The sequence below is a fragment of the Argiope bruennichi genome, chromosome 6, assembly GCF_947563725.1.
Source record: "Argiope bruennichi chromosome 6, qqArgBrue1.1, whole genome shotgun sequence".
NCBI classification, from domain to species: Eukaryota; Metazoa; Arthropoda; class Arachnida; order Araneae; family Araneidae; genus Argiope; species Argiope bruennichi.
Genome location: NC_079156.1, coordinates 6,196,344 through 6,218,942, shown reverse-complemented (window position 1 = coordinate 6,218,942; position 22,599 = coordinate 6,196,344). Strand labels below are relative to the sequence as shown.

General features: G+C 27.9%; 1 protein-coding gene across 1 annotated transcript in view; it reads right to left on the bottom strand.

Moving 5' to 3' along the window:
• Positions 1-22,599, bottom strand: part of LOC129971230 (uncharacterized) — a 398,163-nt gene that overhangs the window by 200,055 nt on the left and 175,509 nt on the right. The window contains exons 5-7 of the mRNA XM_056084816.1: positions 19,468-19,772; positions 14,941-15,111; positions 12,149-12,338 (exon numbers count right to left, since the gene is read on the bottom strand). Coding sequence (XP_055940791.1) covers positions 12,149-12,338; positions 14,941-15,111; positions 19,468-19,772 — 666 coding nt within the window. The remainder of the gene's footprint in view (positions 1-12,148; positions 12,339-14,940; positions 15,112-19,467; positions 19,773-22,599) is intronic.

The window sequence follows — 22,599 nt, the reverse complement described above, 5'->3', positions numbered from 1 at the left end:
GTAGAGGGTTAGCAAGAAATAAGTTACCCACTTCAGAGGGCTCTAAAACGCATTCTATTGAGTCAAATGAGATAAAATTTGTACAGATTATTGAGATGATGCGCTTTGCATTTATTAAAAATAAATTAGTACAAAAATTCAACCTTTAGGTAGCGCAGTAATACACATAAAATCATCTAATATGGTTTATAATTGTTAAATAAAGTAAAATTAAAATTGCTCAGCTGTCTTTCAACAATATTCTCTAATCGGAGAACCATATATTCTATAGATGACCGGAGTAAGTCTGCCGGAATATTCAAGAATATGGCGCTGAATGTTTTTTTCAGATCTGATAGAGATGATGGCCTTTGACGGTAGATATTGTCCTTCAAATAACCCCACAAGTCGAGAGGAGTGATGGCCGGCGAGCGAGGAGGCCATGCTATTGGGAAATGACGGGTGTAACTCATGCTTCTGTGAAATGCTGTATTAACAATCGCTTTACATGACGATCAATATGAGGCGGTACATCATCGTGCGTGAAAATGACGGCGTGAAGGCATCCACGCTGTAGAAGAGTTGGGATTACCAAATCCATCAGAATGTCATGATACCGTTATCCTGTGACGGAATAGGTTTGGATTCCATTTGAAGTTATCTCTTCAAATAAATACGATCCAATGATAAAGGTGGTTGTAAAACCACACCATACTATCACGTTTTCAGGATGCAAAAGTGATTCCTGGATAACGTGAGGGTTTTTCTCTACCCAAATTCGACAGTTGTGGATGTTAAGTTGCCCATTGAAGCAAAAGTGAGCCTCATCACTTCACAGAATGCTCCATGGCCAAGTTGTGTCAACCACCATTCGAGCAAGGAACTGAAGTGCAAAAGTTTTACGGACCTCTAAGTCCCCATCCTGCAACACGTGCACAGACCTGATTTTGTATAGATAAAAATGCAAAATCTGCCGTATGATTTTTCGGAAAGGTGAATACAGCATATCCAGAACACGGGAAACAACTGGCAAACTCACACTATTATGTGGCGACTGATTGCTGCCTTCGACATTTTCGACGCTGGAAGACGGGATTTTTTTTCTTTTTTCGTCCTTTACCTGGAAGAATGCCCCGTTGTCCAGTTTTTTCAAATTTCTGCATCATCTTGCGTAAGGCACCTGGAGACATCGGGCCTATTCGTATCTGCTTCATACGACGAAATTCCTTTAGAGCTAGAACGGAGTTTTGGTGGTTCTTGTAGAACAATTTCACCAGTAGCGCTTTTTCTTCCAACGTAGGCATGACAAACAGAGAAAAAACTTATATTCGTGCAGAATCCGCCTTCTTTTTATCCAAAGAAAATTGATAGTAGACATGCACTGTAACGCAAATTATGCTCCACATTTTCAATATATGCAAATAAATGCCATTTGTGTTACAACGTCATCAATTAGTGAATTTTTGTACTAAATTTTTTTTAAATTAATAAATGTAAAGCGCATCATCTGAATAATCTGTAGTTCAAATTTTATCTTATTTGGAACGATAGAGTAATTTAGAGTACTCTCAAGCGGGTAACTTATTTTTTGCTAACAATATATGCATCCGATCCTCATTTCTTTATAATATGCGAACAAGTTTGAAATTCGTCTGTTAGTCGAAAAGAAAAAAATCATTATGTTTGAAGCATCATAATTTTAGTTTTGTTTTTATATTATAATGAAATATCGTACATAGATATGTAATTTAGAGATTATAGTAACGATCATTTACTTACTCAATCTTTTATTTTTATTTCAAATATAACAAATATTTTCCAAACGAAACATAATTTGAATGTAATTGTACAGTTATACAACTGCTTGCATATTATATCTATATATATATATATATATATATATATATATATATATATATATATATATATATATATATATATATATATATATATATATATATATATATAGCTTCTTTGCCCAAAAGTTTTAAAGAAATGGCAGTTAATGGGTAAATATTTTCATGCGTTTATGCGTTGCTCACCTTGTGATTCGCAACTACTTTTTAATTGATAGCAAAGAAATAAGCATCTTCTTAGTTAATGGTCCGAATCACAGGTATGAATTATGGCAGCGGACGTATTAAGCAGATAAAATTTTAAAGATTGCAGTTTCCTCTACGAAATCAATTATAAATAATAATAAATGTTTCTGAGAATTATTATTATTATTATTTTGAATTTTTAGCGTTTAAAGAACAACTTGAATCGATGCGTTCTGCTTATAATTATATTTTATTGCGTAAAGATTACATAAAAATTTAATTATGATGGCCAAAATTCGATTGATATTACCATTTGAATGAAGAATAAGAGCATTGGAGTATTGCTAGAAAGTAATTTAATAGAATCCGAAGCAATGTGGCTATTACTAAGATGTATTCTAGAAGAAACTAGCAACCTTAAAAGTAACAAAGCTTTTAATTTGAATATTAAATAAAATCCACTGGCTGATAGTAAGTCGCATACAATTAAAATTAGATAAATAAAATTTTAATTAGATAAATGATTTCCTTTTTTCTTTCCTTAGATTGTAGTTATAAAAATTTCTCCGAGGATTTACGGAAGAAAAAGCTTTCTCTAATGAAAGTATGAAGTATTTACGGAGAAATCAAGATGCCCATTACCAATGGCAGATTTGAATATTTTTTGGCTCAAACTGGTTAATTCAGTTTCATATTTCAAGGCAATTTTAACATGTTGCTTTAATCTAATCTTTTTTTTAATTTTATTAATTTTATTAAAATTAAAAAATAAAAATTATTTATTATTTATTTATTATTAAAATTAAAATTTATATTTTTGATTTTAGTTATTATTTTTATTATTTTATTAAAAGTTATTTGTTTTTATTTATCTATTATGACTCCAGACTTCCCAGGATCCACATTTCCACGCAATATTAATGAAGCAAACGTTCAGAGTTCATAAACATTCTAATTACTAAATGGACCAAATATATAATAAAGGTAGCTGCGACTCCATATCAGAATTTCTGAAAATTATCGTGAAATAAAAAACCGACATAATTTAGAATGTTAATGTGATGTACATACACACATGCTTGTTTTAAAAGAACCTCACAAGCATGGCAAAGAGAATAATTTTGAGAATACGAAAAAATAATATCTCACAAATGAGCATAATTTTTAATAATTTTATCGTGCTCATACTTCCAAAAAATTTCCTCCATCAATGAAAAAGAGCTATTTTGAAAATAATTATTCACTACATCATTTCAAAATATTTACTTAGCGCTTCGTTTTCTCAATATTTTAAAATAATTGCTGAATTTAGGCAACTTTTAGAGAGGACAGGCAATTCTGAATTTCCTCTGTTTACATTTTTCTTAGCCAATAAAGGAAGTTTGATCAAGGCAATGGCTTTTTCCTTATTGAATAAGAGGGTTCCGTCATTAATTGTAAAAGCGGCTAAACCACTTTTCTCAAAATGAACTATCAATTGGAAAACGTTTCAGGTATAGTTTGAAGATACAGATAGAAAGTAGAGCTTTAAAAACCTGAACTAATTAAAAGTTTGAGTACTTCAAAAGAAAAAACTCATAGCTTCGGTATTTTCTATTCCTGTTTAATGTTTAAGGCAATTGGACAATTATTTGATAATTTCTGATTTCTTGGGACAAAAATTTATCATTAATTGAAATAATATTTAATGCATTGTCTATCGATTTCATCAAACTAATAAAAAAATTTGCTTTATAATATTGAACAGAATTTAAACTGTTAAACCTAATGGTGATTCTCCCTTAGAAGTCACATTTTCCAACGGGTTAGCGATTCATTTATGCATGTCTCTTTGGAGAGTTTTAAATTTGTTATTTTTTAATAAATTGGACTTTTTAAAATTCTTCAGAATTTAACAAATATATTCATCAAAAAAATTTAAAAAAATAAATAAAAATTAAGTTATTAAGAAGACGATTTTAGAAATAATTAACAGAAATTTTCAAAATTAATTAAAATGTTATGATGATATATTTGTTCCATATAGAATTATGCTAATATCTTGTTGCCAAATTCGTTAAACGGCCACCATCTTGGATAGCGACAAGAAAATGAATTTTGGATAAAGAAATATTCAATTTTTGTTTTATCGCGTTGCAGCTGAAACTGCCTGAATCGTCAAATTTGACGAGTTATTTTATGGAAATATTCTAATTTGGCGATCATAACGAAATATAACCGGGCAAAATTCGAGAAAATTAGTGATTTTCAATAAAAAAATTCAGAAATTCGGAATAAATCTAGAACACAATCAGCTTTATATTTAAGAATATGACCAATTATACTCGATGAAGTTTTAATATTATTTTAGAATTCATAGAATTTGTATTTTTACAAACTTATTTGTTTGGCAACTAGGAAAATAAATTTCGTTACTTGATCTGCATGTGGTCCCCTCTGAGCCTAGCGGCCGAAGGCAGTTATTTAGCCGGAGATTTTCCACTGCCAATTGCTTAAATACAACGCGTTTATATTCTATTTCAAACTGATTCTTAGAACAATATGAACTAGTGATGATGTCTCAACTGTGAGACAGAATAGGTTTAGTTTCACAACCCGATTCTATATAAGATTCAATTCGTACGTGGGATTGCACTTTTAATCTGACATCGAAGGTCAAATGTCCCTGTACTGCTGTAGCTTAAAGTTGAGGATTTGCCTATTTAGACATTAGGTCAATATTTTGACAATATTGAAAATTACAAGGGCAGTCTTAAAATAATCCCCATGTCTCTCACAATTTTCAAAATAAAAAATAAATAATTCAACCACAATTGCACATTTATGTGGAAAGATAATCTGAAATATTAAAAAATTACAATAATTTGCTTTCAATAGCAGAGAGAATTTTGGGCTATTTTTTTAACTTAAAGCAAATTCCGTATCTCCTTTTTATACGTATGGTAACATTATTCTTAAATTTAAAGGTTTAAATCATATTCAAATTCTTACTAAATGTTACCTATTTTTGATAAAATTATAAAATAAATATATACTTAAATTTTAATTATTCGCATTAGCACATGGCATAAAAGGAAAATAGAGCATTTTCTATAAAATTGTATTGTTCATAAAATGTGTCATGAAATTTGAATTATATTCGTCAGTATGTTGAAGCAAAGAAAGGAATAGACTTAATTAATATTTTATAACACAGGAGGAGTTTAATATATGCCTTTTCAGATATTTGTTTGTAAACGCGTGAGCTAATTTCGCTAAAGAATAAATCTGGATTACTTAAAAAAAATTAAAGCTTTCGAACTTTCATTAAAAAGATTTTAATTGATTAAAAAGTCTAAATTCTAACATAACAGAATAAAAAAAATAAGAAGAAGAAGAATTTCTATAATGAATTTTTCTTCAAAATTTTAAATTTTATGATATAATAATAATTCTATGTAAACACTCTTTAGCTTTTTATGTCATTAAATTGAAATAATTATTCAATCATTATCAAATAATCATCAATCTATTTTCCGAATAATTCGAATTGGTTCTGCTTCCTGTAGGAGTAAAAAAGTCACCGAATTTTTAAGGCTTGCGTAATTACCTTTATACCTCATCGAAGTCGATTAACCTCTTTAAAGCTTAACAGTCATTAATATCCATCCAGCAAGTTTGTGATTGTTTGAAAAAAAAAACAAAGTAGAATGTAAACGATAAAAACAATAAATTCAAGATTGAAAACGATAAAAGCATATTTAGTAAACCTGGACAGCTCTAGAATTAAAAAAACTAAAGCGTGTAATTTATGCTCATCGAATATGTATTCCTTAAACTCTTAAAGTAGAAAAAAGAAATGGAACCACGATTTGATTATTGATAGGAATATTCAGGCGTAACGCAACTCCGCCTTTTTTGATTGTGATCACTTTGATATGTTGGAAATTTATTTGGCGGGTTTGAAGAATTCAAACCTTTGGCAATCTGGAGCCATTTAGTTGCGAGCCAACTATTACTAATATCTTTTCATATCTTAGTAGATGGCTGTTCTTGATTCTTATCAGTCAAAAGTAACTTCAGTTTCACCGATATCAAAATAGAGATTATTGATTGAGCACTATCCTATTTTAAGCACATAACATCATCCATTTCTTGAATAAATTAAATAGTCAATAATAGATACCAATGCTTTATCTGTTTATTAAAAATTAATAATAATGTGCCTTTCTACTTGGCTTCGATGAAAGAAAATCCACACATTATATAACCTGAAATATAAATTAAACCAATAGAAATAACAAAAAGTACCTCACACTCTAACCTTTGAATTAAAAAATACATAGTGTCAGTAAACTTTAAAATACAATTTTTTTTTTTAATTTTTATAAATTAATTTTTTTATTTCCCAAAATAAGGGAATTAATATTCGTGTATATATATTGATTTCCCTTCAAATGCTTCTTCCGAATGTATAGTTTTTTTCTTACACATTTTTTTTTTAAATGCCTACGTATTTTTAGCCTAGGTGTTTTTCATGTTAAATATTTTAATAATTTTTTTCACTCTAAGCTTAAAGAAATCTTAAAAAGTTATTTTAAAATTATTTATATAATATGCAAGTACATTTATTAAACTTTTATCATGCGTAAATGTACTTTCTTCGTGAAAATATTAGAAAATAATGAAATGAGCCATTTCACATTTATTCTGTATAAATGTTGATTCATCAAATAATAGCAATTACCTAAAACTAATTACTCTAAGTTGGGAAATTTTTTAACAAAGCCTTCTAAACAAACGTAAAATTTGTATTGCCCTCTTTCTATTTCAAATATCCAGAATGATAATCATTCTATTCTCTTTTCATATCCTGCCTTTCAAAATAATGCTTCCAAATTTTCCCTAACAATTCTTTTTGAGTCAATAAAATAATAATATGCTGATTTTAATTTCTCATGTTGTATCATATATAAGCTTCATAAAATTCTGAATCGGGCTTTATTCCCATGTTTTCAATGCAATCAAATCGTAGTTTCTTTTTTAAAATGTAATACCAGAATTAGAAATGGATGGAGTGAAAAAGGAATTCAGGGTATGGGCACAATTTTTTTGGATTCTGATCATTTAGCTTGTCAGAACTGCTCTCGTAAAAAATTTTACTCTGCTATAATTCATATTTTTCCCACATTCATATCTAAAAACCCATATATTAAATTTGTATTAGCTATGCATTTATTTCGTGAATTTATGAAGTAAGATAATTGCCTTTCAGAAAAAAAATTGAGAAACATAATATCATTTCCGGCATATCATCAAAATTCCTTAAGATTCATTTAGCATTGGAAGTGTCATTTTTCAAATCCCTATAGCTCTCCAAAGGATCTTCAGAATTGCATAAAATTTTGCAGCGTGATATTTATTTTCATGATGATAAAAATTTGATTTTTATCGACATTGCGAAGATGCGATAATAAATTGTGGAGATGCGATATTAAATAGCAAACCTACACAAGTGTTCAATTTCTTTTCTAACTAACTGTACAATCACGTCAAACTATATTGTACAGTATTGAAAATCATATAGTAATCATATGGAACTTAATACTAAACAACATGAAAGAAGTTTTCATAGAACATATTAGCATTCGAAACAACAAAGTATGATCATAACTAACGTTGACCTATACGCAAGGTTTTCACCGTCCTTTATGTAAAAGAAAACAAAGCATTTTTTTTCTTTTCAAAAACCTGTTGTTTACCTTACTTACTTAAATGCTAGGGCGTATTTTAAGAAAAACTTGGAAGAAAGGTTAATAACCTTTTTACAGAATGGGTTTCCATAAAAAAGGAAATTCATAGTTTAGTGAAAAGGAAAACATTTTTTTTTTTTTGTTGTTGTTGTTTCGCCTAACGTATAAAATTTTGAACAACTAATTATGGGAAATACATCATAAATTCATATTGTGATTCTCGAATGATACTCTACTAATTTTATACCGTTTTATATAATTTTATACATTTTTAATTTGTTTATATTAGCCTCCTTTGGCGACCAGCTGGTGCAATCGAATTATAGGAAGCCAAAATTCTCAATTAAATATTTATTTTATGTTATTCAGTCTCTCAGCGACTTCTTTAGCAAAATATTTTTAAGCTGTAAATTTTGATAATCATATATAACATAATTTTTAGAAGTTTTACACTCCTTTGTTCATTGTTTTATGCATGTCTCTAATTTCTGTCATTTTCTAGAAAATTTGAACATTAATTTGAAACAAAAAAAAAAAAAGATTAACTTCAATTTATACAAAACATTTTCTGCTAAAGTCGAACATATATTTCAAATGCGAGTACAAAAAAGGGAATCCATCAGCATCGAAGTCTTATGTGTACTACAGAATGTTTTCAACAATATCTCTTAAGGAAATTTAATTTATAAAGATTTCTCTGATTTATCATAACATTCAGTGCCTATTTCAAAAAAAAAATAATTAAATGGCATAAATAGTAAAATTTAATTTTATTTCAATCGATAAATATGCTTCTGAAAAGTTATGAAATTCTATGCAGTACTTCAATCCTATGAATTTCATATTTAATAAAATATTCTTGACATTTCAACTTTTAAATCAATACACCTTTTAAACTTCTGCGATCAAATCATACCAAGTTACGAAGCCTTTAATGTCCCTATTTTAAGGCAATCAACAATACCATTATTTTAAATCAAACATCTTTGAGAAATTTCTCCATACGATCTAAAATTCTCGTCTTTATAAAACAGCAATTTGCGGATTTTCATAATTCAAATTAGTTTCTGTCGCAAAAGAGTGGAACTCTATTTTTATTAGTATCTCGAGAATGATATTTAAATACGATTCATAGAACCATGAATCTATATAAAAATTTTAAATCCTGGAATTCATCAAAACATTTATTGACTGAGACTGCATAAAACAGGAATGTTCATTTAAACCATTTTTTTTTTATTAGATGTATATGGAATTATTAGAAATAACCTTTTGGGTGCCAATTAGAATGGTCATCCTGTATATATTAAACCATGTTTTGCTTAAATAACACAAAATAATTTAGTTACATTTTAAATCAACACGGGAATCCAATTTTTGTTCTTTTTTAAATATCATATTTTAAATTCCTTTTATTTTGCAAAAACATATATTAAAACTTGGAAAAATATGTAAAAAAAAATTTTTACAATATTATTAGAGAATAAGGATTTTCAATTCCAAATTATTTGAATCTTTTGAATTTTTTCTGTTAATTTTTTTATGTTAGCAGGAAATCCACATTATTCTAATTAACGCAGAACTTTTAACGCAAAAGTGCATTCAAAGAAATATTCAAACATTTGCAGTTTTATTGAAATTATCAAGCATTAGAAAATATAAGTATTTATATTATCTTTTGCAGTAAAATAAAATTATACTTAAAAAAACAGGATATATTTCTTTATCAGCTTTACACATATTAAAATAAAAAAAATCACGTGGTATTTTGATCCCTATGAAAGTTTAGTTTGTTGAAAATATACATTTAAAAAAAATGTTATACACAATGAATTTTCTTTTTACAGTATCCCCTCATCATTAAATTTAATTTTGTATCAAAACGAAAGAAATTAAAGTTTTGTTCATATACATTTTTAACTCTATCTTTATAAATATTTGCTAACTAAAATAACTATTGTAAAATTATCTTATTTGTAAAAAAATGTATCAGAATACAAATAAAAATAAAATGTCTGTCAAACAAGAATTTAAAAAATGAATATTAACGTTATGTTTGTGGCGCCATCTAGAGTTATATACATAACCTAACACAATTGAAATTAAATGAGACAATCTTTCCAAATATTGTGAAATCGAAAATAATCAGTCTCTTACACTTTTATTCAAGGGCTATTTTTTAAAAATTCATTTCATTTATTACAAATATTTTATTTTGATATAAACAGGAATTTCCTCAACTTATTTAAATTGTAACTAAATATTTATTAACCGAAAGGGCGTTGCTTCAAATGCATTATATGTATGAAAACATTCAATAAAAAAATTTATAGATCATATCGGAAAAAATAGATGTGTATGTATGATTAATTAATTGATTTTAATATGAATAGCATCTCTTAAATAATTAGATAAATGTAACGCGGAGAATTTGCCGGTTTTTTCCCCCCTATATATTAATGAATAATGTAATTAGGAATAAAAGGGGAAATTTTTTATTTTTTTTATTTTTTAGGATATTTAAATGTTGTCTTCTTCACGACACATCACCTTTTTCTTTATCCTATGATTAGAGCCCTAAGTTAAGTTGTTTAGCATCATAGAGGAGTCGCAGGAAATTTTAAATTTCTCGCTTGTTTCGAAATTTACATTCCGTTATCAAAAATAATACATTAATAATTTTGTTTTAGAAACTTTTAATAAAGTTTCTAAAATAAAGAAGTTAAAATTCATTTTCTTCTCATCTATAATTAATTAGCGCTTCCTTTATGTATGTAATTTACAATTGCAGCGTTACAGAAAAAAAAAAAAAAATTAAGGTATGAAAATAGCGATAGCCATATTTTTCCCCCAATCTACAAAAGATCAGAAATAATAATAAAATTAAAAGAATTGCTCTATGAGAATAGTTCTGAATTTAGGAATATTTTTCTTTCGGGCTTAACAGACATTGCGTTTTTAATCATAAACGTATTAGATACATAAGTGTTGTGTATATTATATATATATATATATATATATATATAATAATTTTAATATTAATAACAGGCTTATAAAAGTTCTAGGAAATTTTGAGTACATACCAACTTTAATTCCCGAATCTTTTGTTTGTTGTTGTTGTTTAATCTTACTAAAGTTTTATAAAGGCGAGCTCGTGTCGGTTTGCTTTTTTTTTTTGTATATTCAAAAACATCAAGATCATATTAAAGATTTCAGATCAATTCAAGATTTTTGACAGCTACAAATTCAAGATCGCCAGCGGGCATATTTTATTTTATTTTTTTAGTATTCTGAGATTCCAAAAAATAAAACAAAAATAATCTATCAAATTAAACCTGTTTTTTAATAAAATTTTAAGAAATTATTTTTATATAATATTACACATAATGAATATTAACGTTCTTAAAAGAGTTAATTCTATATCAATACAAATGAAATGCCGATTTCCATGCTTCTAGAAATCAGAGCTACACAATTTGATTTCCTTCCAATTCTTCTTATGAATACTGTGAAGTACAAAGAGAACTTTAGAGATGCCTTTGGCGTATTCATTAAATAGTTAATTCGTTATTAATTAATAATTTGCTAGCAAACAACAAGGCGGTCTAACACTTGCTTTGTAAACGGAATTTATAGAAACTAAACATGGGAAAGAGAGGAATGTAATTCAGAATTAATTACATTGATAATAAAAAAATTTTTCTTTAACATGCAAATTGTTTGGAAGTTTCCTGTTATTTAAAAATTGATTCTAAACTTGGCTTCTTAGATGATGCAGGCATTTCATGTCTGCATTATCCAAGAAGTGAAGATGCAGTGCTTAAAATAGCTACCATCCTATTCCCATATCGTAAAACACATATTTAAATTTCCACTCGTCGTAGCTAACTATCTTTGGAGCATTCATTTTAAATTATTCATAACTTAAGGGAGAAATTAGCATTCTGCTGTTTCTTAAAACTGCGACAATTTGTAATTCTTCAAGCAACTATAAGATATTATGATTCTTTGATGCAACAAACTTTATATTTCAATTTAAAAAGTTTCAGACGATAAAAAGATTTTCTGCATAATAACAATTTTTTTAAAGGTGTTTTTTTTTTTTTTGCATTGTTGAATTATTTAAAAAGGGTTTTTTTTATAACACGTTAGGATTCCATTCGATTGCTAATATTAAATATATTTTAATTTTTCCACATAGGATGCATATTTAAAATTTTTCTTAAAAATATTGAAGCATAAAGAAGATTTTAATAAAGTTTATGTGACAATTCGTTAAACTTGAAATCTTTCATTTGCAAAAACCTGAAAATGTTCCTCATCAAATCATTGCCGAATATACTAACTAGTTTAAATTATTTTGTATCATGAATTGTCATATCCATTAAAACTTACTTTTAACTGTGTCACTCTTCTCTTGAGTTCTCTTAGGAAAAAGAGTCCTTTCCAAAATTTCAAATTTGTTACTTAAAATATTGCATCGCCTATTGATCTCGTCTCTCAAATCCGGATTCATGAGTTTTATTAATGAAGCTTGTTCTTTGAGGTATTGGCACTGGGAAAATAATTTTTCAATCTCTATTTCCTGCAAAAAAAATAAGTTCATGAGTTATTTTTGAAAATAAATATAAAGAGCAAAATGTTAAATAAAATGGCATTCATTCAAGTAAAAAAATGGTGTTTCATTAGTCTCTGAAACCACCTTTCCTGTATTCTATCCATTTGCCTCTAATTTTATGAGTGGCACAAAAGCAACTAAGCATAAATTAATATTAAAAAATAACATAAAAGAATGAAAGCATAAAAAAAGAGAAAATAGAAAGATTCAGCACAATGGATCAATCAGATATGAAAAGATTTGATTTTCTATTCTTTAATTTATATCACAAAACACCTTTTCTTTTTGCAATTTAGAAAAAAAAAATATGAAAAATACTGGTTTAAGACATTTTTTTGTAAATAACAAATCAACTAATAAATACATTCTAGTAAAGTTGAAAAGATTCGCGAATAACAGAAATCATCAGAAAATGAAAACACCCCTTATATAGCAAATATTACCGTTCCAAACTATTTAAGAAGAACCATGAAAGGCTTTTAATTTACTAATTGACCCTTCAATCACCATCTAATCTCCTTTAGCTGTGTTACCAATTTATTCTTAAAGAGATCAAAATAATATTCAGTGTCAGGATTGAATAATCTTAATGTATATCAGAACCATTTTTAATAAATAACTTCCAACAAAATGCAGGCAATTCAAAATGACTGCTGTGATGACAACTGCCTTGGGAATAAGGATATGGAAGAAATGTTTGAAACGAAGCTTAAATTATCATTTGCATCCATTCCTTGATACATGAATTTTACTCAGCTGGTAATGCATTTCGTTATTTATTTGAACCATTCTCTATAACAATAAATCACGACATTTCACTCATTGTTCCAGGTTTAAAAAAAATACAGCGGGAGTAGTCTCCGCAAAACTTTCTCGCATTCTCTTTCATAAAGGTCATCTTTGAGAACTCCTTACATGGCACTGGCGTACAGTAGTGACAAAATATTAACCTTTGCCGCGAATTTAGCATTTTTTAATACATTGTGTGATCCTTGACGAATTTTCTATCGGTTAATCCTTAGCATGCGGTTAATAGTTGCCAAAAACCGATATTGTGTTTTAAGCACGTTTTTCTCAATCGATTGAGAACAAAATCTGACACAAAACTGTACGTGTAGTCACAAAATTCAGTACCCTATTTGACATAATTAAATCATCGCGCTTGCATGTTTCTGAGAGTACAGATCGACAGACGGTTCATTCCTTGTTGGATTTGACTTAAAGTTCTACTGACAAGTATCTACAATGTAGATGTTAAATATGTATATCGTATTTTATCTAACTAGCTCTTTTAATTATCAGTATTGTAATTATCGTGTTAACTTATATTCGAACAGCCAGACAGAGAGTCTTCCTCTGCTCAGATTTTATTCAAAATTTGATAGAAATCTGTATATTTGGTGTAAAGACCGTATGCTCAATCGTGCAACTAAAAGCGTTTTTGAGTTATCTTTGTCACATACAGACGGACATTTTCTAAAACGTAGTGATTCTTCAAAATCTGGAGTTCGGATTTTTTGATGATACTTTCTTTTTACTACACTATGTATACTAGAAAGTAAAAAAGTCAAGAAATTAGCATTTCTCATAAAATGAAGACATAGAAAAAGTTTTAAATGCTCACATTCAGAGCTACACTATTTACGCATTAACCTACGGAAAAGTTATTACCAATTCACATTTAGTTTTTAGCGTCATTTAATTTTATTTTTTTATTATATATATATCAAACCAATGTAAAAATTCTCCTAATCATGCACATTTAAAACATTTGGATAGAAAATAACATATCAATGAAAGCAAATTTACGCAGAGAACTTGCAGAAATATGAATTTAATTCCTTACTTACTTCTCAATTTTATAGGTTATTTAAAGTCACTAAAAAGATGCAATTCCAATTGCAGAATAAGATCTGCCCATAATCTAAATTAAATGGACTTTCGGCACACTACAAGCACATACATTTCATTATTGCAAATACTGTAGCGTCTCGTAATTAATATTTAAAATTTGCTACCAGATATACAATCAAAATTTAACTAAAATGAATCCTAATAATGGTCTAAAAAAATTAAAATATAACTTTGCTATTGGCATTACAAAACTGTATAAATTTTTAGAACTTTAGTATATCTGATAAGGAAGTGAAAAGTCGATAATACATTAACCCATTAAAAATATCTACTTTAGAAATGAATTACAAAAATTCGGAAGTAATTACAAAAGTTTACAAACAATGAAAATAAAAAATATGTAACATGAAAAAATAAATGCAATTCTATGTGCATTTTGATATTTTTCATGAATTTCACTCTTTCAAACAAATACTAATTACGTTTTGAATCATTAAACCAATCAAAAACTTTTTTTTACAAAACTATACAGCAAAAATTTTATTTGTAAATTTTCCTCCTTATATTCTTATCAGTATTTAAGTTGAAGAAGTTGGGGATATATTATCACCAATAACTATTACATATTATATATATAACTCCCTTTCATTGTAATGACATAGGAAAATAATAATACAAATTCTAATTTAAATTATTAGAAAAAAAGAGCTCTTACACTGAGATCCATACTCGAGACAGATGTTTGAAGTAAATGAAGGCTGTCATGTAATTGGTTAAACTTTTCTAGAAATTCTTCGTAACTGAGCATGTGATGAGGGGAAGTTGAATGAGAGTCGTTTCTATTCAGAGAAGATGGTAGGGGTAAGTAGAGTTCCTTACGTGTCTCCTGTAAGAGTAAAATATCTTAAAGTCGAATATTTCCAAAATACTGATCCACAAAATAAAATGTTTTATTTTAATTTTAATCAATCTGTAATGTTTTTTATCAATATGTAATAAAGTGCTACGCATTTTAATGCAATGCATTTTTACATAGGGTATCCTCAAAAGTAGTAAAAGTTTCCCCGAAAATTGCATCTAGACATACACTTCTAATTACAAAATTTCATTAAATAAGGTAGGAAAATGCATGAATGCATTTACCTTTGGTGGGAGTTGATAGCAAAGCGTTTTTTTCTCTATGTACTTTCTAAGTGTAGAAGTGTCAATAAGTAAAATGTTGCCTTCATCGATGCTAAATTTACAAAGATATATTATATATATATATATATATATATATATATATATATATATATATATATATATATATATATATATATATATATATATATATATATATATATATATATATATATGTGTGTGTGTGTGTGTGTGTTAATCCCAAATTTAGATGAAAACATTTATTTAGAATTTCACATTTTTCTGGAATTTGTTATATTCTGTAAGTGACATTATATGAGCTGTTTAATAAAAATTCTAGCTTATTACAAGGACAAAGACTATTCTCCACGTTTAAAAGTAGCCACCGTTAATAAAATATTATGGCAACGGAAAAAAATGTTTTTATTTTGATTTCATATTTTTGCATCTGAACAATGCATTAAAACAGTGTAGAAAACGATATTTGTTTCAAGGAATGCATGATATTTGTTTCAAGGAACGCCTTTCAATGCCAAATAAAAAGCTGTCAATATTTTGAAATTTGAGAATGCAACCGTACGTGCAGTGTTTTATGAGTAATACAGAAAACTTAATGTAATAGAAAAATAACTAGTAGTAATGATCTGAAATTTTGTATGTTCCCATAATATGGCAGGATTCTTCAATTTATACTAAAATTTTTGAATGCTGCAGTTTAAAAATTTTTAAGCTCTAATTTTGTAATTTTTCCATTTATTAAAGATTACTTTTTTTATGTTAAATATGTATGCAAAATGTGTAGAATACCATATATTTTTATAACAAAAAGAGTTAATTACTTTATAAGTTTTTAAGATACGAACAAAAGTTCAAAATTTAATTTTAACATTAAAAAATCAAAATTTTGTTAGCTCATAATTTTGAAAATGAAATTGAATGAATTGGTTTAAGCTAGTGAAACGTGGTTTCAGAGAGTAACTTTTGATGTGGTTTTGAAATTTGATGAGAAAAATGGATGTTGCTATTGGAAATTTTGAAGCTTGCTCTTATTTCAATATATAGATAGCCCTTTAAGAAATTTTAAATTCAAAAACTTTTAAGAGTACGTTAAGCTCGTTCAAATGACACCTTTTATATGATTGTATGGGTAGCTTTTTTTTTCTCGCGTCTATACATTATTCTTGAAAATTGCAACGAAAATCATTTATCTCAAACGAATATCAGCGAGATAGAAAAATGATTTAAGCCAATAAATTTTGATTTCAATATCTAAGCAAGTTTTACCGATAGAAGCATAAAGCTTTGTATGTAAATAGTTAGATGATAGAAAAATATTTATATAATTAACACTATTTATATAATACTCACTATGGGTACCGCATAAAAATTTCATTTTTTTAACTTTTTTGTTATGTCTAATTGCAATGTCTAATTGCAATGTTTGTTATGTCTAATTGCAATAATTAAAGAAATAAATGCTTGTTCCACTTATTGATTGGGAACCCTGTGAACAATTCTGCTGGCTTTCCTCTCTAACTGGAGAGTAGTCGTTTTAACTATAGATTCGCGTGATAGATTCAGTGAAAAAAAACAAGTTTCAAGCCAAATTTGTAACATTTAATTTCGTAAAAAGCAAAGCATTCGCGACGTCACCCAAAGTCCACCATTTTATGCAGAAGACAGGGGAATCGGACATTTATTGGAGAATATCCAAGAAAAGTTCGGGGAGAACACTTCCACTAATTTTTCTTATGAAAACATTAGACGGAGATGCATACGGCACATAACTGGACAGAAGGAATGTTCTAATTTTTATTTTATGCACTCGACATGAGCTCCATTTATTTTGCGATATTTATTAAGACCGAATCGGAGGTCATTTCTTAGCAAGCAAGAAATCCTGTTTATTGAACTCACAGCTGTAATATTTCGACCACGCAGATCTTTTGAGTAGCTGACACAGATGTGCATATCTGTTATCTATTATGCACCCTCACAGACAGAATTACGGATCCTAGGATTAGGCTCGAAAGCAGTTCAGATACGCTCAACATTTTCATTTGATGAGCTAGGATTACCAATGTTTTTCCTTTTGTATACGTAACCATCTTTTATGAATTTTTTTGTACCAACTGAAAATTAGTTTATGATGAAATGGTTCTTTGCTGTACCCACAACGAAATGCACACTATACTACAAGAATGAATTCATTTTTCTTGAACTGCAGCCTTAAATTTTTTTTTTCCAGAGGTGTCGCCGTTTTTCTCTTAAACAAGCAACAGCGACACTTCTACACAGAATGTCCAGGAGTATAAAAAAAAAACTTTGTTATGTATATTAAATCAACACCTTCTTTTTGAGTAACCGTAATTTTAATAGTAAAGACAAAAAGCAAGGAATTATAATATTTTTTTAATGTATGTATTTAAACTTAAAAATTAAAAAACATAGTAACAATATAGTTTCACGAATCATAATTATTATAATTATGATTCAACTTATTACTTATATAATTATTATTTGACTAACTTAAACAAGCTGTTCTATTTGCCATAGTATTATTTCCAAGGAATACTATTCTAAAATTCTACTTTTTTAAAAGAAAACTTGAAAGTCGATATTATTTTCCTTATTACATATATTATTCAATACCTGTTGGATGTTATTTTATTTTTAATAATAAAATTAAATTTTGTAATTTGGACATGAAATTTGTAACTTCTGTTATATATATATATATATATATATATACACTTCCCCAAAATCTAATAAATACTCCACTTAGAAAACAGTCTACAATAAATACACAGTTATATAGAAAAGAATGACAGCCATTTTATTATGTATAAATGATAGTGCACTTTCTTTTTTCAAATTTTGTAATGCATAGAGTCTTTAATGAAATAATTTCTTTTATAACTCAGACAAATTCAGAAGACAAAGAATATATGCATGGGTAATATATAAATTGTAAAGTACTAGATGTGCTTTTAAATAAAAATAATATTTCATGTTATGACTTGGTTTGAGTAAATTAAAGAATTATAAAGAAACAAGCAAAGAAGGCAAATGAAACAAAATATTTAAAAAACGTTTAAAAGGAATTACAGTATGGTTCAAGTTAAGAATCGCATAGAAATTTCACTTGAAAAGAAAGAATTTTGTATCATTATATATTTATCATTATAACGTTTCACTATGAGACAGCTATATTTTAATTTAAAAAACTGTGTCGATAAGTGATAAACAATGTGGCAGTGATCATACAAACTATTCTGAAAATCATTCCTAAAAATTAATTAAAGAAAGCCACAGTTTCAATTTCGTAGAATCTCAAAAACAAGTAAACTTATACACTGGACATATTCTTCTACGCAATTAATATTTTTAAAAAATATTTTAAAACTTTTTAGGCTTTGTAATTACACTGCAAAATAAATAAGACAGTCCTTATTCTATTAAGTGTATTATGCTTCATCAACTTACAAATAAAATCTTCAAGCACATATTGATATCTTTTTCTTTATTTGGCGTGCTTCTATTTCAATTGATTTTTTTTTTTTTTTGCAACTGTACATTGTTGATACTATTTCCTAAAATGCATATTAAGTCTGTGCTATTGTGCCAAATGTCTTCTGAAGCTATTTATGTCCTTTTTAATTAAGATTTTTTTTTATTTCATATAACTTTATCAATAATGATGCAATACTTTACTTTCTTTATATTCAGCATAAACTATTGCATATCAGAGAAATATATGCTTCTAAATGAACATCATAAAAATATTAATAACAAAAAGTACTTCTTAATTATTTATTTTTATGATTAATATTATTATAATGAATGCCATTTTAAATTTAGAGTTATCAGCTAAAATATTTTCTTTATAAATTGAGTTAGTATTTTATACTACAAATACCTGTATATAACTTGATCAATCAATTTTTCCCATGTTAAGTAATATTTTATAGGGAAAAAAAAAACGTGTAGGTAAAACATTTATTTATAAAGATTAAATTAACTTTAATTAAATTCTTTAAATTCAAAATATTATGAAATTACAGTAGAAAGTTTTACCCTTATAAGCATCCTTTTGGCTTACCTGACATTCTGCTATGAGATCATCCGCCATAAGAAAAGTGTAATTTGTTTGTATAGATTTCCATAAATCATCTTGACTTGGAACTCTGTTCACTTTCCGTTTTGCTGTTTGTCCGAAAGATGGCGCCACAAATCGATCTCTCCTGAAATTCAGCTCTTGAACTGATTTCGATAGGCCTTTCTTCCGTTTCCTCGATTTGAAGTCATGATCCCCCATGCAGAAAATATCTCCATCAAAAACTGCATTTGCTTCACCATCGCTGCGAGCAATCTTGACTAGATTGTATTTGGCTGCGTTTCTTGAATCTAAAATGATAATTAGGGTAGAATAAACGTAAAAATCGAAGTTTTTTTTCGAACTATTTCTGCAAAAGGAAGCGGCCAGGGGAAAGTTATTTTTATGTTTATCTTTTGTGGATATTAAATTTACTTTATTTGTTATAATTCTGTTTGTCCTGCCTTGGATTTATTACTGCAGTTGTTTATAACAATCCGCATACCAGTCTAATTATTCTAAAACGTACTAATATTCTTCAGGAAGAATATTTTTTAAAAAATCATTCACTTCAATTATTTACTGATCAAACACTTTTCATTCATTATTATTTATACATTATTATTCTTAAAAATTTTTATTCATCAATTTGAGATTTGATAGGAGTCGATGCCTACTCAACAAGCAAAAAAATCCCAACACAGAATTAATTTAATTATTCTGATACAAAAATTGGGAATGCTTTAATTTCATATACAGGGTATCCCTGAATTCATATACAAACTTAAAATACAGATAAAATATGCGTATAAAGAAGCATCATTTGTATAGCAATGTGGAGGCGAAAATGTAAAGTTTTAGCAGAAAGAACAAAAATGCTGACAAAATTAAAAGGAAGCTCTTTACTTACGAAATATTACAGTAAGGGCACAGATGTACCGCCACTAACATCGATACAGACTTCATAGCATCTAGCAAGTTATTAGAGTACTTTTTCGGAGACACTTGGTGTTTCATAAACAGTTGCAGCAGCAACTGAAAGTTTTGCAGTGAGATCCTCATCAGACACAACTGGAGTATCGTATAGACACTGCAATCTTCCACCTTGCTTGTATTATTACACAAAATAGTTCCGTCTATACTTTTCATTTCTTATCCCATATTGCTACACAGAAATACTTCTTGATATGTATTTTACCTACTCTTAAAGTTTGGCCCATGAATTCAGGGGCACCTTGTATATTTGTATATTAGAAATCATTTGTAAATTTCATCAAATAATTTCTCGATTTTAATAAACATCTGTTAAAATTCAATCTTTGACTTCATATTATCAAGAAAAAAATGGAAATACATGAAAATGCATCTATTATTTGAATCTATACAAGAATTTTAGATTTTAATGGCATAAGAATTGAATTTTCTACAATGACGCAGATAATTGATCAAAGATAAGCGTTAAATTTTGTTCAGACACTATAATTTCTATTTTAAAAATAAATGAAAAAATGCAAAAAGTCTTTTAAGACAACTGTTTAGGAAGAAAAGAACATTTCAGTAGTAAAAAAAAATGTTAAGAGAAAGTGTAGAAACAAAGGTGAATCATGCTCTGACATCCCATGAATTCAGGGACACTACTAACTATTATCTACATTTTCAATTAAATTACAGAACTGTATCTTAGAGATCGTCAGTCAACAATTAGAAACATAACCGAATAAATTCCTATACCATATGTTTTGTCAAGCAAATTTGAAAAATCAATTAGATTTGAAGCTTATTACTTGCTTCAAAACTTTGTGGTTTTAAAAGTTTTGAATTTGTTCCGGAGACAACAATGTATTCTTGTGTCTCAAGAAATAGTTTTTCAAAGCATTTCCTTTTTAAACGAACTGATATCTTTGGATAAACTTGCATCAACATCTTTCATATAAAAGTATGTCAATAAGTAAATGAATGGCGATTGAAAGACGAAGCAAGACCGAAAAAACAATGTTAAAGTCGCACAAAAATAAAGATAACATTGATTTATCTTTTTATCGTGGTATTGTGCTGTATGAATTTCAAACATTTGGCCAGACTATCATTAAAGAATGTTATTTTAGGGTTTTGCGCAAATAGCATACATCAATTTTTAGAATACGAATTGAATTGTGGCGAGATAATGAATTTTGTACCACTATAAAATGTCTCACGACGACGTCATCATTACTTATGAATTTTTTAATCGAAAATTCATTAAATACAGTTCAACAAACTCGGCATTCATCTGATACGATACCATAGGATTAATCTCCTCTCAGGTCTCTTCGAGGTAAACATTTTGAGTTTATTCATATAATAAAAGATAATTTGACGGCTTTCACGAAAAAAAAAATGTAAAGCATCTTTTGAAAATAAACTCGGTCGGTAGAAATGCATTCCATTAGGAAGAGATTACTTTGAGGATGATTTATTAAATAATCTATACTTATAATAAAGCTCAATGTGTGTGTGTGTGTTGGCGCTCTACAGGCAAGGTCATTTGACATACAGCTATCAAATTTGGTATATGTATACCTTAGAGGTCGGGAATGTGCACCTGGGGTCCCTTTTTTTGAAATTTTAATTAGAATTTTAATTATTAATTAAAAACTAACTTTCCCGCCAAAAAAATCTTCCATTTTCCCCACCGCCAACTTTTCCGCCAAAAAAATCTTCCATTTTACCACCGCCAAATGAGTAAGAGTTCAGTTTTTTTTTCTCCCAACAGAAATGAGGCTAGGGTTAACGTTTTTCGGCGGATTATTTCAAACGATTCTGTTTATTTTCTTAATGTTTTATGCATTTAAAATTAAAGATTGTTAATTAATGCAAGTTTCAGATTCATTCTGAAGTACTTTTGAATTAAAATAACACAGAATAAAGGAAATTAAAAATGTATAATCTGCATAGCGTTACCCCAACTGGCGTAGAAAAATTCACGCATTTGCGTTAACGTAATTGGCGAAGAAAATTCACGCATGCGCATTCTGTTCCGATTGTTGCCAGGGCAACCATTATCAACGGACGATTTAAATTATTTTTAGGTTAGTTGCATGCTTTTGTAAGTAAATTGCATTTATGTTAGTTATATATTTTTTGTATATGCTTATAATT